General features: G+C 41.7%; 1 protein-coding gene across 2 annotated transcripts in view; it reads left to right on the top strand.

Moving 5' to 3' along the window:
• Positions 1 to 17,021, top strand: part of LOC126427376 (coatomer subunit beta') — a 174,490-nt gene that overhangs the window by 63,708 nt on the left and 93,761 nt on the right. For both annotated transcript variants that reach the window (XM_050089724.1, XM_050089723.1), the window contains exons 7-9: positions 2,699 to 2,932; positions 8,110 to 8,309; positions 16,509 to 16,765. In XM_050089724.1, coding sequence (XP_049945681.1) covers positions 2,699 to 2,932; positions 8,110 to 8,309; positions 16,509 to 16,765 — 691 coding nt within the window. The remainder of the gene's footprint in view (positions 1 to 2,698; positions 2,933 to 8,109; positions 8,310 to 16,508; positions 16,766 to 17,021) is intronic.

A 17,021-nucleotide genomic window follows, 5' to 3' on the forward strand; every position in this document is an offset into this window, starting at 1 on the left:
ACTTCTAGCAGCAACAAACACACCACCACCAACTGTGTTTAGCCTATCATTTTGGAACACTGTTATGTTTTGTGCAAAAATTTCAGCTGAACTTATCTTCAGCTTTAGCCAGCTTTCAGTGCCTATAACGATTTGAGCATCAGTGCTTTCTATTAGTGCTTGGAACTCTGGTACTTTCCCAACACAGCTATGACAATTTACAGCTGTTAGACCGATGGTTCCTGTATCTACATTTTTCCTGTGTTTGGCCTGCACCCTTTGAGACTGAAGCCCTTCCTGTGTTTTCTCAAGACACTCTAACCTAAAAAACCACCCAGTTCACCGCACACATCCCCTGCTACCCGTGTAGCTGTCTCCTGCGTGCATTGGACTCCTGACCTATTCAGCAGAACCCAAAACCCTATGGCGCAAGTCGAGGAATCTGCAGCCTACATGGTCGCAGAACCATCTGAGCCTCTGATTCAGAGTCTCCACTCAGCCCTGTACCAGAGATCCGCCGCAAATTGTGAGCTATGCTTTCATCTCATAAGCAAGACTGGCAGCTTTTACCATTTCTGTTAGCCACTCGAAACCAAAGAGAATCTCTTCTGATCCAAAGCAACACACATCATTGGTACAGACGTGAACAATCACCTGCAGTTGGCTGCACTGTGTGTTCTTCATGGCAGCCGGAAGGACCCATTCCACATCTGGAATGACTCTACCCGGTATGCACACGGAGTGCACATTTCTTGGCAGCCATGTCCCTAAGGGGCCCCATAACATGCCTAACATTGGAGCTTCCAACTACCAATGATCCCACCCTCTCTGATTGCCCGGATCTTGCAGGTTGGTAGGTTTCCTTTGAAACAGGACTGGCGACTGCATCTGGCTGAGTGACAATGTTAACCACAAACAGCACTGGAACCTGTTTGTCAGACTAACCAGAGAGGCCTTACGTGTGACCCCCTGGGAAGTATTTTGCCACCTGCCACTCCCCAAAGCGACCTACCACTTGACCACGGGTGAGGGTCCACCTCAGTATGAGCAGTAACTGGGCTGGCACTTGTGAGGACCAATCAGAGAATTCGAACGTGCTGGACGTGCGTTTAATACCTGCGGCCCACCCACAACAGTGATGTCCATCCACTGCAACTTCAAGCTGTGTAACCGAAGCCATAACAGCTTGGAGCTGAGGGCGAAGTGTCATCAACTCTGCTCACATCCGTGCATTTCAGTCGGTGTCCCGATCCATACTAAAGACCGTGGAACCTACACTACTAAGACAAACGTACTATTGACACGTGCTGCGGAACTCTACTGTAGTTCCTGACAAAACTACAATAGCTGTGTCTAATGCATTAGATTAATATGCAGAGATTAAAAAACTGAACTACCAAAGCACTCAGGTGAGACTAAATAATTCGCCCCTGATAAGAAACTTATAATATGTCACAAAATTGGTTTATTTTCTGATGCAAACAAAAACATGAGAACTGTGTCTATTAGAAATTAAATTAACATGGAGAAACTCAAGAAATTAAACTATCAGAGCACACAGATGGAATTATATAATTCGCTCCTGATTAGGAATTCATAAATATCACAAAATCAGTTACTTCCCTGCTGCTGCTTGTGTCTTGACTCAGTGCTTCTGCCTGGCTGATTATTCTGCTAATATTGGGCTTCAACTCTGCCCCATAAATTTTCAGCACATTTGCTTAGTTGAGTAAGATATAAGATGTTTCTTTTTTACCAGGTATTTATCTTTCCACAAGCATTTTGATTGTTTATGTATCATAGAGAAATGAACTATTAGTACTTGTACATTTTTGCCTCGAATGATTAAAGTGGCTGTGACCTTGGACGTGATTTGCAGGTTAAAGTGATTTCTTAGATGGGAATCCTAATATTTGATTTAACCTTTGAAAGGAGTGGCAGAATGATACTTTATTCAAAGTAATGGCAAGGCTCAGTGAAGGTCAAATAAGCAAATATGTTTTTAGTTCCAGTGGGCATTAACTCAGAAAAGAGGGGGGACACAGCAAAATACAGTGTTAGATACAGATTAGAAGGAGCCTAAGGGGTCACATATCATTGCCTAGACAATTACCTAGACAACCAAGGTCACTTTGAAGGTTGAGTTTTGTTTCATGGAAATCCCTATTTGTGATGTCAGATTTGGAAAGAGTGAAGAAAGATTTCAATTAATTTTAATTAATGTGTTTTGTTATTTTGACATTTGCTGAGTGAGTCCCCTCAGCTCTCATTTCCTGGAATGCCCCTTCCAGTTTATATCTGACACTTGATTGCAATATGCCTCTTCTGTTCTTAGTTAACCCCTACTAGAACTAAAAACATACTTGCTTATTTGACCTTCACTGAACATTGCCATGATGTTGAATAATATATCGTTTTGTACAAAAAAAATTGCCACTTTTTCAAATATTGAATCAAATATTAGGTCATGGCCTATAGTAGCAATGTCTGACCATCTTTACCACCTACAACTTTTATCTGTATCTCATCTCTATCCTCACGTATATCAATTGATTAAAATGGTTGTGTGTGTGTGAGAGAGAGAGAGAGAGAGAGAGAGAGAGAGAGAGAGAGAGAGAGAGAGAGAGATGTACTGACTGCTCCATTAAACATTTTTGACAGTTTCTACAGTGGTCCTATCTGTGGGAGTTACATTTCAAGTCAATGTCTCATTCGGCAGGTACGACGAAGGCAGCATCATGGTGAAAGTGGGACGTGAGGAGCCGGCAGTGTCGATGGATGCCAACGGCGGAAAGATAATCTGGGCGCGCCACTCGGAGGTGCAGCAGGCGAACCTGAAGGCTCTGGGCGAGGGATCGGAGGTGAAGGACGGTGAGCGACTGCCGCTGGCTGTCAAGGACCTCGGCTCCTGCGACATCTACCCCCAGACCATCGCCCACAACCCCAATGGCAGGTGCGGCAGTCTGCATTACCTGATAAGAGAGAGTCGACTGCTTAATTACTTTTTTAAATCTGTGGTGGTCATTCCCAAACTAAAGACTACTAAGTTTTGTGTTGATCTTGAGTAAGATTGTATTGTTGTTGTACTAATTTTTGAATCGTCCTTGCTCTGCGACTGGTAGCAGCAGCTCCAAAGTGTTGGAAAATATGCCTGATATTGAGGTGTGTACGAGCAGATTTACAAAAGTAAAGCCCCTATCACACGATACACCTAAAGTGTACACCTATGCAGCAGCACCGCCTAATCGTACAGACTGGTTCACATTGACCGATTACCCGATGCACGCACGATAGTCGTGGCATGAACCAAAGCGTGTGCACTAGACAGCAATACCAAGTGGATCTCAAAGGAAACTGTGTTTTTTCTTGTAAAGTTCTTAATTGAAATTGAAAATTTCTGAAAAGTTTAGGGTTCCTATTCACTAAGTAATTTTTATTTCTTGTTTTATTAGTTTTTTATTTTTTATTAAGAAATTGTTGTTCTCTTATGTAACTATCATGGAATTATCACTGTTCTCAATTTTGGGAGGGACCATTTGTTCTATGTTAAGACGCTTGGTACCACAAGAATTGTTTATCTAAATTGACTTTTATATAATATTTTGCACATGGAGGATGCAGTTGTTTTTGAAACTATTGCCCTGGCAGCATCTGTAGCCTTTAGGATTAAGGCGTGACGACAGCAAAATGCCAGACATTCTTGGGTTCAACCCTGGCTGGGAAGAACTGATAAAGGCAGTGGTATATATCCCCTATTAATGAAGGAATTGTGGTTTGAAGAGAAACAGGAATTTCGAAACTTTGCAAGAATCGGCGTGGCTTATTTCATTAAACTGCTCTCTATGTAGCAGGAAGGAATTCACTCGAGTGACAGAGTGATGTTGGAGGCATTTTCACCTAGTCTGAAATAAGAAATGGTTTGTTTATTCATTTTGTGATCAGACACTCTTACTCAATGTTGCCAGTTTCTCATTTTTGGATGCTGAAGTAAAGCAAAAGATGCAATCACAGGAAATATTATGTTTCATCAATTGTGGCACTGCATACACAAATCAAAAACCACATGTTGTACAGTGTGTGATCAAAAAGTAATGAGAACTTTTGTTTTTCTTAAAAACTTCTTATTTATTCATCATCATCATCATCAACATCAACTTTGCCACCTTCAGAGTATTCCCCTCAGATGTAATACACTTGTGCCGGCACTTTTTCCAATCTTGGAAGCACTTCTGGAATTTACTTTTTGCTATGGTGTTCAGCTCCTTCAGTGGTTCTGTTTTTATCTCCTCAATGGTGGCAAAAAGACATCTTTTTATGGTTCTCCTCAGCCTCAGGAATAAAAAGTCACAGGGAGCCATATCCAGCAAATACAGTGACTGCAACAGCGACACTTTCACAATTATGGACGGCTGTAGATGCAGCATAGCTCAGTGTATCTGCATTGGACTTCAAACAATTTGTTGCGTCCGTACGACTTTGGATTGCTGCACTGTGCATGGCAAAAGGTGGTCTGACATTATATTTGAAGGTATGCCATGACTTTTGTCACGCCAATGTATATCCATTTGTACTGTGACTTAAGCTGTTGAAGAAATCTAAAAATTTTGTCGTAGTTGTGTTCATGGTTGTTGTTGACTTGTCATTGTGTCCAGTCTGAACACTGCAGCTCTCCACCTAGTGTATCTACATAACTCCTGAAACCTACCTGTAAACATGCATACATACCGTGCAAACCACGACAAAGTGCATGGCAGACAGTACCACATATAAGAGTTGTTTACCAATCTATTCGCAGATGGGGGAAGAGCGATTACTTGGATGCCTCCGTGAGTGCTGTCACTACTTTAACTCAAACCAGGTTATGTAGTCAAGCTGTTGTCTCCTCCTACAATTTTCAATTCACCCCTCTTTCCCCCCACTTCCCTCCACTGCCAGAACTAAGTATTCCGTGTTGCTTCAGGATGTGTTCTAACTTCTTTTTGTCATGTTGTGCAATAAATTGCCGAAGTCTTACTTATGTACAAGGCTAGACTACGGACAAATAGTTTCAGAGAAGATTTTGTAACATTCAACTTTATATTCCAACAATCAAAAATCCAGGACAGAATAATGACAATATTATGAAAAAGATTTGCTGTTCACCTTATAGCAGAGATATTGAGTCACAGATAGGCACGAAAAAAAGACTTTTAAACAAGTTAGCTTTTGGCCAAAAGGCCATCTCCTTAATTGTGCGCGCGCACGCACACACACACACACACACACACACACACACACACACACACACACAGAGCCTCTAGCTGCCAAGGCCAGACTGGCCTCGGCAACCGGAAATGGTGGTCATTTGTGTGTGTGTGTGTGTGTGTGTGTGTGTGTGTGTGTGTACGTCGTCTAATTTGGAAGAAGGCATTTTGGCGAAAAGCTTATTTCTTTCACAATCTTTTTGTTGTGCCTATTTGCAACTCGGCATGTCCGCTATATAGTGAGTAGCAGTCTATTCTTTTTGTAATATTGTCAGATTATATTCCATGTTAACAGATATATCTTTTTCAGAAAAGTTTTGTTGCTGTTGCCAGTCAGCATTTTACAACCTCATTATTTCTGCTATCAACAGTTATTTTGCTACCCAAATAGCAAAATTTATGTACCACTCTCATTTCTTAGTGTCACATGACTTAGACTACAGTCCATCACCACTTGCTCAACCCCCCCCCCCCCCTCCCCCTTCCCCTCCTCTCCTTGCCCCCTTGTTCAGTCTACAGTCCTTTGGTGCCTCAGGCAGGATTACAATGTCGTTTCTCTTTTGTGGCCTTTACTTACTTATGTAAATTTTGCCTTGGTTTGCTTTACTCCATGCTTAATGTATAGCCTGAATAACAAATACCACTGTAACATAACAACAAAAGGTAGCTGAAGTGAGCTGAGTACTTTTTATTTCTGTACACAAGCATCCGATCAGCTGCCTTCCTTAACAGCAATTGAGGCAGTGATTTCCATATAGTTTAAAGCATTTGCAGCTGCTGTGGAACATTCATAAAATTGAAATCTGTATATCTAATTTGTACCTACTATTTCCAGTAATCTGCTTGACATGTGCTAATTTGTCTGCTCTACATAGACTCCTATTTCTGTTGCCAAGCTAATTATGCCCAAATATCGTAACACGGGATTCACTGACCTGCCCCTTTCATTCAGTCTGTATTTATCCTCCCCCCTTGCTTTGACTAAAGTTTCTGAGAGACTTTTCTTCTTTCCTGTATCGGTTTCGGATCTCCTCATTTCATAATGTGTGCGACAACTTCATTAGGATTTTGAATGGTTCCAGGTTTTTTTCAACACGACAGTTGCGAAAAAACTCTGTTGTGCCAGCAGGTTCTTTTGGGAAGTCGTTGACAGGGGTGACACTGAGTGTAGTTGTTGAAAATTGCTGTGGACCTGGCAGAGAAAGCATTTTGGGTGCTATAATTTGCCCATTGTCTGTCAGTAGTGAGCTTGCAGAGATCTGTGACAGTTTACATCAGCATAACAAAAAGGTTCAAGGAATTCGCACAGGTCGGTTGTTTGCACACTGCAAAATGTTAGTCGACTGATCTTGTCAGACACTAGACCGTGTGAGAGGTGTGATGTGATGTTGGCAGGTTCCACGAATCTATCTGTTGAGCTAGTGCAGAACTGAACATCCCTGAACTGAGCTGAGGGTGTCGAAAGTCCTTTGTAAGTCTTGAAGAGTGAAGCCACACAAATTGCAGCTCTTCCAGTCCATAAACTGTGACAACAATTTTTAATCTGCCAGGAAGTTCCATATCAGCGCACACTCCGCTGCAGAGTGAAAATCTCGTTCTGGAAACATTCTCTATGCTGTGGCTAAACCATGTCTCCACAATATCCTTTCTTTCAGGAGCGCTAGTCCTGCATGGTTCGCAGGAGAGCTTCTGTGAAGTTTTGAAGGTAGGAGATGAGGTACTGGCGGAAGTAAAGCTGTGAGGACGGGGCGTGAGTTGTGCTTGGGTAGCTCAGTCGGTAGAGCACTTGCCTGTGAAAGGCAAAGGTCCCGAGATCGAGTCTCGGTCCGGCACACAGTTTTAATCTGCCAAGAAGTTTCATATCAGCACACACTCCACTGCAGAGTGAAAATCTCATTCTGGAAACTATTTGCTCTATCTGCAGTTCTGCATCAGTACGCAGGACCATCTGGAAAGTGACTTAGAGGGTAAATTAATCTTCAGTGATGAATCCATTTTTTATCTTTCTAGAAAATTCAGCTGACACAACACCCACATGTCGGTAATGGAGAGTCCGTACACAACTGTCAAACCTGCCAGAGATTTTGAGAAAGTTAATGTGTTGTGTCACGTACAACAACAGTCTGTGGACCCGTCCTCTTGCCGAGAGAAGTGAACAGTATCACTTATTTCGGCATACTGTAATTGTGGCTCACGCCACTACTCGCAATCGATAGTAGAGATTTTACCTCCGAAGTACGTGGCGCCCCTCCACATTTCTACAGTCCCGCACGAGATCACCCGAAGGAGACATTAGCCACGTCGCCAGATAGGTTGGATCACAGTCTCTCACCTGGCGCTCCTCGAGTGGCCGCCACAGTTGCCAGATTTGACACTTCGTGATTTTTTCCACTTGTGGGGTTACATTGTGGATAGCATTTGTTTCACCTGTGCCACGGAACCTCAAAGATTTGCACCACTTCATTGCAGCAGCTGCTCTTACCGTCACTCTCGACGTGCTGGATCGGACTATCCTTTAGACATATATCCTGTCACAAAGGGTGAACACAAAGAACATTTATAAATATTAAAAAAAAAAAAAATCATGGAGAGTTTGTATTTCACGTTCCGTATAATTTGTTACATTGTTCGTAGCCATTTGGGTGTACCGATATTCTGAAATATTTGCGATCTTTATTACCTCGTGTATAGTTTCTGCCCACTCTGTTTCTCTACCACACATTGTGTACTTAAGATTAATTCTGTACCAACATTTGATTCTGACAGTGTCGTTTAATGTACTCGTGAGCAGTTTTCACTGACAGTCTATCGGCAGAGCATTTGTCACTCGATCCCCGCTTACTCCGGCCGGCGACACAGTAGTGACCGTCGACTGCTTCCTCTGCAGGTTCGTGGTGGTGTGTGGCGACGGCGAGTACATCATCTACACGTCGATGGCGCTCCGCAACAAGGCGTACGGCTCTGCACAGGAGTTCGTGTGGGCCCAGGACTCGTCGGAGTATGCGACCCGTGAAGGCAGCTCCACTGTGAAAGTGTTCAAAAACTTCAAGGAGCGCAAGGCTTTTAAGCCCGAGTTTGGAGCCGAAGGTAATTGTTTCTTTGTGATCGGTGCTGTAACCACAGTTTGTTCTCCAGTATGGTCAGTAAAGCCGCTGATTTAGTGTAGTCAACTGCCAGTTGTCATTTGTGCTCCCAATCTCCCATTTTATTTGACTGCAGTGTATAAAGAGATGGTACAGTACGTACAAAACTGCCGTATTCACCCTGCTGCAAGACCAGGTTTGTTTTTCCTAAACTCCGCATTCAAACATTACAGGATTGTCTTACATTCACAGGTACTGGTCTGTGTTTTTATGTCGTGTAACGGCTTAATATGGAGGTTGTCTTACATTTGCGGGTGAAGCTTTGGTATATGAAGTCATACGCAGATTTAATTTGACAATTTCATTAGGGTGGGACAGGGTGTAGTAGCACCACTTTTACCGAATGTGGAGGCAGTAGTGGCGAGCGTGCAGCAAATTTAGCCATGTTGCCGACCGTGGGAATGCTTCCTGCATATCGTGCTCTTTATGAATGTGTACCGTGCGTAAAATGGAGTTCTCTTCAATTCAAATAAACTGACTTACTTAAGAAATAGACAAATACTCAGCAGTAGCACACATTTATACAGAGACAAATTTATTCTCACGTAAATTTGTTTGGCCAGAACACCTTAATTGCAGCATAATAAGTGAAACACAAGGTTCAACAATACGCTCCTTATCAGCACTATTGATTTTTGATGTTAGCAACAATTGATGTAGTGTACTGTTAGCCTGAAGTGATCAGATTTCTGCTGATGTAGAACTAAACAGCCCAGATGATGACATTGTTGTTGTTCTGTTTTATTAACGCTGTAAGAACAAGAAATTGTAGCGATTGATAATAAATGTAATCATAACCGTGACCCTGTTGAGAAACATAAACTTAAAAGTTTACAACTGTCAATTGGTTCATGCAGACAGCACAATACTAGTTTTGAGTTAATGGTTATTCGTGATGCAGAGGTGACAAACAACCAGAGAAAATGCGCCTGGCGACTCTTAGGACAGACACTTGGTATATTATTTTGAGCACGTGATGATTTACACCTTCTAGAAATTTTTGGAAAATGGTGGTTTGCACATAGTTGTATTGTTACTTTATTAAATAACCATATTCTGTCAGGAACGAACGATCCTCAGGCATCTATATGCCAGGAAAAAGACAAAAAGCTAGCCACATTTAATAATCACAAAAACAATATACTTCTCAGCATTCTTGAACTGTTGTGCGCTTACAGTATGAATCATTAATCCAATGGATGACAAATCACATCTATTTGCAAGTATCATGCCATAAATAATATATTAATTCCAACTGTAATACTGCACTTCATACAGCGCGCAATACGTAATGGGGCAAAACACGTGTCAAGACTGAAGCGGCATGCATTTTTATTATACCAACGGAAAGACAGAAGACATCATTTTGTAAAAACCAAATAAAATTTGAATTTAACTTATGGCTGTGATGCATTACATCATAAAATAAAATCAAACGTGCAAGGGACTAAATGTAGTATCATGTCAAACCCTATCAACATTTGTAAATAGCTTATAAAGTTGTTTTTATTTTTATAACTTTAGAGATGCCTGATAATGTGAGAATTGAAGACTGTTTATTCTTTGGTATCATACTACTGTAACAACATTCTCAAACACTGTAAATATCTTAAGATTAGAAACTACTGAACAAATATGTTAAGTTTTAACTGGAACGATGAGTTAACAGTGTATGTATCGTAATTCTGCTGCAAGTGCACCAATCATATTATTTTCTTATATTATAAAACAATGGAAAATCCAGGATGGAATGTAACAGTATTATGAGAAGGAAAGACGCTACCCACCATAAAGTGGAGATGCCGGGTCGCAGATAGGTACAACAAAAAGATTTTCACAGTTAAAGCTTTTGGCCAATGACCTTTGTCAAAACACACTGCTGTCAGGGCCACCCTGTTGCTGAACACGCTGCCAAACATGATATCCTTCCCACCGACACCAGCTTTTCTGAATTGTGCAGATGGGAACTTAACCTGCAATACATCCTACATTCCCGTAACCCTCCTGGCCTCAACCTTCGTTAGTCGCTATCCTCACCCATCCAGTCCCTTCACGTTTTATAGATGGTTTTAAAAAGTCGATCCCTCCTCTCCCCATGTGAGTTACCAAACATTTTGTCATCTCAAACGATAGTGGACGAGACTGTTTGGTGGGAAGAGGAAATGGGTATAATAATTTACAAATTAACCAACCACAAAGGATAATACAGTTGTTGACAGTTAGTTTTGTTTTGTTAATTAAGAAAATATGCCAGCATTTGTCTATCTTGTTTCGTCAAAGAAAGATAAATTTTGATTCTCTGTACATAAATAAATAAGGACGGACTCGTGATCCAAATTCCTGAGTGGTAGGCCAATATATTTTTTTTTATTTTTATTTATTTTATTTATTTTTTTTTGAGTCATGCATGCGATTTGAACTCTCAACGACACCCATGTCACCACCAACGCACAGAATAGGTAAATGCCGAAGGGCTCTTTTATTTGACAATACTCCTCGCACACTGTCACTTTGTGGACAAGTTTTCTTTCTAATCCTGAAGTTAGATTCTGCACAACAGAATCCGTGTAGTTTGAAAAAGTTGGTATTTCTTCATATTGTTCTTAACTGTGTAGTAGTTGCTGCCTGATAGTACATTTATCCCTGTCATCAGAGAGATACGTACTGGGAGCACCTAGCATCTCTTCGAAACTTGAATTCGACTCTGCTCGGCTTCCGTAGTTTGCAAACTGTCCTCTCGCTTGACTTGAATATTTTGACTGTACATCCTGTCGCCTGCTTCATTGGCGCAATAAATGTTTTCTCTTCCTCACTGTCCCCAAATTTAATCACGTAAATTGCAAATTGAGTGTGAGAGTACCTAGTCATGTGACCGAGTTAGTTAAGGTTATTGTCGCTTTGCCTCGCTGAATAATAGGAGGCAGTGCAGACCGTTTTGTTTTCTTTCTGAGTAGCAGAAACACCATACTTTCCTCCTTTGACAGAGCTGACTTTCGCACTGTTCAAAAAAATTTTGTTGATTATAGATTTTTTTTTCGTCCACACTGCCTGAAAAACAAGTGAAGCACCGAGAAAGGGAGGAGGAGATGAAATGAAACACGGGCTGGAGTGTATGTGACATTGCAGTAATTACAAACTCCAGTCAAATTTAGAAAGAACTTTGCGGGTTGACGCTGTACTCTCTTCGGTCAGGATGTACACACTGGTCAGGTAGGGAAGGGTGTCGCAACTTGTCCTGCCCTTTTCCGAGTCGAACTGCCCCTCGACTTTCGTGACGGGCTTGCTATATACCGGATACCGGCACTTGGACAGAGTTGATGTCGGGGCTGGTCCCACGTATGTTCTATTGAGGACAGATCTTGGAATCTTGCTGGCCACGTACAGTTTTCACAGTGATACGTGACAAGAGTGAACGAGTGTTGTCGTGTTGAAAAATGGCACTGCAATACTCTCACAAGAAGGGCAGCGTGTGAGGATGCCCGACGTCCTCGGTGTACTGTAGTGCATTGAGAGTTCCCTCGATCACTACCGGTCGTGACCTAAAGTCGTACCCGACGGCTCCCCTCACCGAGACACCGCAGTAATACTGTCTCGTCTCTCCAAAATATTGGAAGAGTGGGGCCACTCCCCAGGTCACTGCCAAACTGACGGTGGTCATTTGGGGTAGTTCAGAACTGCCAAACACGATGTGACACCATTCGTCGGCAGTGTGTGCTTCCTGGTCACGGAAGCACTCCGAACACAGCGGTTTGTGTCGTGGTGTCGACGCCAGCCTACGCCCGAGACAGTATTTCTGCAATCCGACTGCTGCCAGTATCTGGCTGACGGTGTGGGACGACAAAATGTCGCACTGAGTCCGTTACTCATTCTCAGGTAGCAGGCACAGATGTGGAGGTGGTACGATGTGCGCATTACACAGTACAGTTACAGTCTCTTGTTGTGGTCGGACACGATTTTTGACGCTGAGTACGGCTGCCCTCACATTTGCGTGAGTCCAATATCGGTGACTGTCCCACCCGAATGCCCTGTGAATCTAGATATTGCAAGACTGGACCATCTAATTAAATGGAGATCCACAATGAGGCCCCTTTCAAATTTTGTCAGGTCCTTGTTACAACATTTCACATGATCACTGGGCAGCTCTGTGTCGTTCAGTGATAGCACACCTGATGCTACTCACACCTCTTGTATACCCTAAGCTTATATGTAACTGTATTTTAATTATGCCTGTTTGCAACTTAACATTTCATCTTTACAGTAAGTAGCAATTTATCTTTTCCCACATTGTTTATATTCCAACCTGGAGATTTCGTTGTTTGATTTATCCCGCTTCTAACTTATGTACCGAATTTGACTGGAAGTTTTGTATGTGTTTCTGAGCTATATTGACCCCCAGCCCCCAACACATACTGTTTTACTATTTTGCGCTGGGTACTATCAGAAGGGCTACGTTATGTCATGTAGTTCGGTGCTGAAGGATGAAAGTTAGGTTATAAGATACAACCTGTCTTACAATATTAGGGTATACAAAACTACAAAGTGGGTGGGGCTGAACAAATCATTAAAGAGATCATTAGAGAGCTACAAATGAAGGTGTGGTTTTTAATCACCAAATCAAAATAAGTAATGAATGCTGTATGGCCCTTTTTTTCTCAGTACTCTTAAGAAGTTAAAGAATAGAAAAAATGTCATCCAGACATTTCAAAACAGCAACAAATATTTACTTTGGGGAAAATTTATATGTGTGAACTTGATCATCAATATTTGGAAGGCAGCACATACTGACGGATTACTTTGTTGCGTTTTGTTTTGTTTTCGAATAGCAAAAGCACCACACTTTTTCACTGTTATAAATAAAGTTTTTTTTTTTTTTTTTTTTTTTTTTTAAATTAAAGTTTCATCTATATGTGGTCTTTTGTATGAACAGTGTGGGCTTTTTCTTTGTCCAGGTATTATAAAACCTCAATCTTCTGCTTTCAGAGATTTGACTTTTTCGAGGAAAAATTGTCATACAAAAATATTCATGTCATTCTGTAATTCTTGCACTGTCATGAAATCAAATCAAACAAAACGTGATGATGACAAGAAGGGCAAAAAAATGAAAAAAACAGATAAACACAAAATCCAACATCACCACTAGTATTTCTGTACTGCATTCATAGCAATTATAAGTACCACCACTGTACCTCTGGCATCTAGTGATAGCTTGCTTCACCAGCTATAGATTCTGTTTGCTGTGAGGGGCAGCAATAAATTGTAGTAAAATGAATGTGGTGCCTTTTAGGTGCTGTGGGAAGTACACATATCACCAAATGACATCATTTAAAAGGCCATTGGGAAGTATGCTTGCCACCAAAGTAATTTGCTTGTGGGGTATGAAAGTGTACTTACCACAAAAGAAATTGTTTACTGCACTCGTGAGAATGTCATATCACCTGTGGATGTGCCTCACATCTTGTAGAACACTGTACCAGGTCTATATAAGTGGCTACAGTGTCGGTTTGTGATTGTCGTGAGACCACCACTTTTGTAATTTTTGAAGTAAGAATGCATTGCTTTGTTTCTACAGCATATAACGGTGTGAGTTGCTGCACATTGATATACTGCTGGAGCAAAGAGAGATCACGAAATTTTTGAATTTGGTGCATAGCAAGTGAGTTTCTACAGACATCTAACATCATCAAGGGAGTTAAAGGATTTTGTAGTGGCCACCCATAGCAACTCACAGAAGGGCAGTGGGAAGAATACTTATAACCATAGTTTTTGGTCCTAAACCACAAAAAGTAAAATTAAATATAGTCAGTTGATTACAATTCTGATTTAGGGATCGTTCAATAACGCATTAGGAAATCCAAGAGAGCACTTGTAGTGCTGAAACAGTTTGCTGGTAGTAAGTGCCATCTCCTGCTGGGGCAGGTAAGTTGCAGCTGTGTCCATCATGTGATTTCTTTGTCCCAGTTCATTGACGCAACAAGCTCGTGATTATTTTGCAACACCGAAAAAAATGACTTTCGAGCAGGATCAAAACTTCTGTCTCAGTGGTTTAGCACTGAAACAGATTAAAGCTGAGTTGGATGAAGTTCACAGCACATCAGAACTGTTCACAATTTGGTAAAAGAGTTTAAGTGTGGCAGTCCACTGTAGTGGTTAATAAAAAAAGAAAGGAGAGAAGAAAAGAAAAGAAAAGTTTGAAAAGGTGGAAAGAAATGGTGAATAAAAAGGGGGTTTTAAAATCGTAAATGACCGTGAAAAAGGGAAAGAATGAAATGCAAATCGGACTTCGTATTACAGAAAAGCTATCGGACTTCGTGATTCGGAAAAGCTATTGTTGGGGTTGTCTTTGTGGCGTTTTTGAGCAAAAGTTAAACCAATTTCCACTACAAAAATTATTGGAAAAGAACAGAGAATAACAAAATGTAACTGACAGGGGGAAATGGCATAAATAAGAGTTCATCCTTTACCATGTTAACATGTCTTCTTTCGTGCGGCGTCCAGGTCTTCAGAAATCTCCTATTTCATTTCTGCGTGAAAAGTCTGCTCCAAAATCTTGCAATTGTCCAGGAATCACTTATTTATACAAATTAAAATCATCTTGATACTGAATGCAATTTAATTTACTTTGCTACTTCCATCCTCCGAATTTCATAACTTCCACAATATGTCTACAAATTAAAATCGGATCAAGACTAGCAAATAAGTTTTTTTATGTCTGCATTAAGCTTCCGCTCTGGAGAGACAATAAAGAAACGGATAGAAAAACAAAAAAGAGTTACAATTTTAGTATTTTCTCTGCTGTCGAGCGCCCATACCGCTGCGATGGTATAATTTTTATCGGAGGGAACGAGTGTAGCGCCGCGAAATTCAAAGTCCCGCTACACCACCCACAAAATATGAACAGAGTTCTCAAGTTTGGTGGAGTGGCCACTGTCAGAATGATTGACAGAATCCATGAAGTGGCTTTGAGTGATTGACGTATCAAAGTGCAGGAATTAGTTGAGGCCACAGGCATATCACACGGTACAGTATTTTTAATTTTACCAAAAAATTTAGGTGAGAAAGAAATCTAGGCAGGACGGGTGCCGCATTTGCTCTCGTAAATGCGACCGTGCAGTTGACGCTGAGGCTGTTTTGGCACTTCTCGGTCAAAATCCTGCCAGGTTTTTGCATCAGTGCGTAGCTGCGGATGAAATGTAGATACACTCCTGCACTGCAGAGACTGAGGAACAATTGTAACAGTGGGTTTTTGAAGGTGAACAGGCTTCGAAGAAGGCAAATACTGTGGAATTGGCTGGCAAGGTAATGGCCACGGTTTTTTTTGGGATTCACACAGAATCATCTATGGCAGTACTTGCAAAAGGGACAAAAAATATTGCAGAATATTGTATGTTGTAATTACACCAACTGAGCGATGAAATCGAGGAAAAACATCCTCATTTGAAAAAGAAAAAGGTGGTCTTCCATCGTGACAATGCAAGGGTCCACACCTGCGTAGTTGGAGTGGCCAAAACCGTGGAATTAAACTTCAGATTATTCCAGCATCCACCATATTCACTGTACTTGGCCCCAAGTACTTCTCCACTCTCTCACCCCCTCCCCAAACTTGAAAAAATGGCTCAGTGGATAATGATTCACATAGAATTAGGTGCTCAATCACTCAGACAAATTATTATTTTGCATACCTTCTGAAATCCTACTTTTTGGGTGGCTTAAAAAAATTTCAGCAGTGTTTGGGAAAGTGTATGGCATTAAAATGGGATTATGTTGAAAAACAAAAATAAATTTCCTGAAATAATTTGTTCTGCTATTTTTTCCTAAGAATGACCCTCATATGATGGAAAAAAAGATCATTTTTTGTGGGTTACTGTTAAAATATGCACCAGCCAAAGGGTTAACGTACAGTACCATTTCCCCCCACTAACATCAATGTCAGGATATCCATTTTCAGAATATTCTTACACAGAATGTTTCTATTCTGTTGACGGTTTTTGTGAATGCTACCATTTCTTACGTTTCAGAGAAAGTTTTGACAGTTTCCTTTTCGATTCCAACGTGAATCGGTCTCAAATCCGACTACGGGGCTCCGAAATTTGCCCGCAGTAGGATTTTCGTAAAGTTTAACGGCAGGGGAATCGTGTGCCGACAGGCATCTTCGGCGGCTTCCTGCTGGGCGTGCGCTCGGTGACGGGTCTGGCGTTCTACGACTGGGAGACGCTGACGCTGGTGCGGCGCATCGAGATCCAGCCGCGGCACGTCTTCTGGTCGGAGAGCGGCGAGCTGGTGTGCCTCGCCACGGAGGACTGCTACTTCATCCTGCGCTACGACGCTGCCGTCGTGGCCAAGGCCCGTGCCCAGCCCGACACGCCCGGCGTGTCGGAGGACGGCGTCGAGGACGCGTTCGAGGTAGCGTGCTCTGTCGCTCACACCTGTGAACTTGGAACTTGTCGTGTGCTTTTAAGTTAGTCGGCACTGTCAGCGCCTCTGTGCTGGGCACACTTACTGAAAGTGTGTGAGAAGATCTTCATAAAGAGTCACGTGTGGTATTGTATGTGATACCGTTAAGCCTGTGGTGAATGAGGCAAACTAGGAAACAAAAATCTTATTAAACAGTATACTTGAGAGGGTAGCAGGAACTGCTAGCTATTCCAGTCTTACAATA

The sequence above is a fragment of the Schistocerca serialis genome, chromosome 11 (genome assembly GCF_023864345.2).
Source record: "Schistocerca serialis cubense isolate TAMUIC-IGC-003099 chromosome 11, iqSchSeri2.2, whole genome shotgun sequence".
Lineage (NCBI taxonomy): Eukaryota > Metazoa > Arthropoda > Insecta > Orthoptera > Acrididae > Schistocerca > Schistocerca serialis.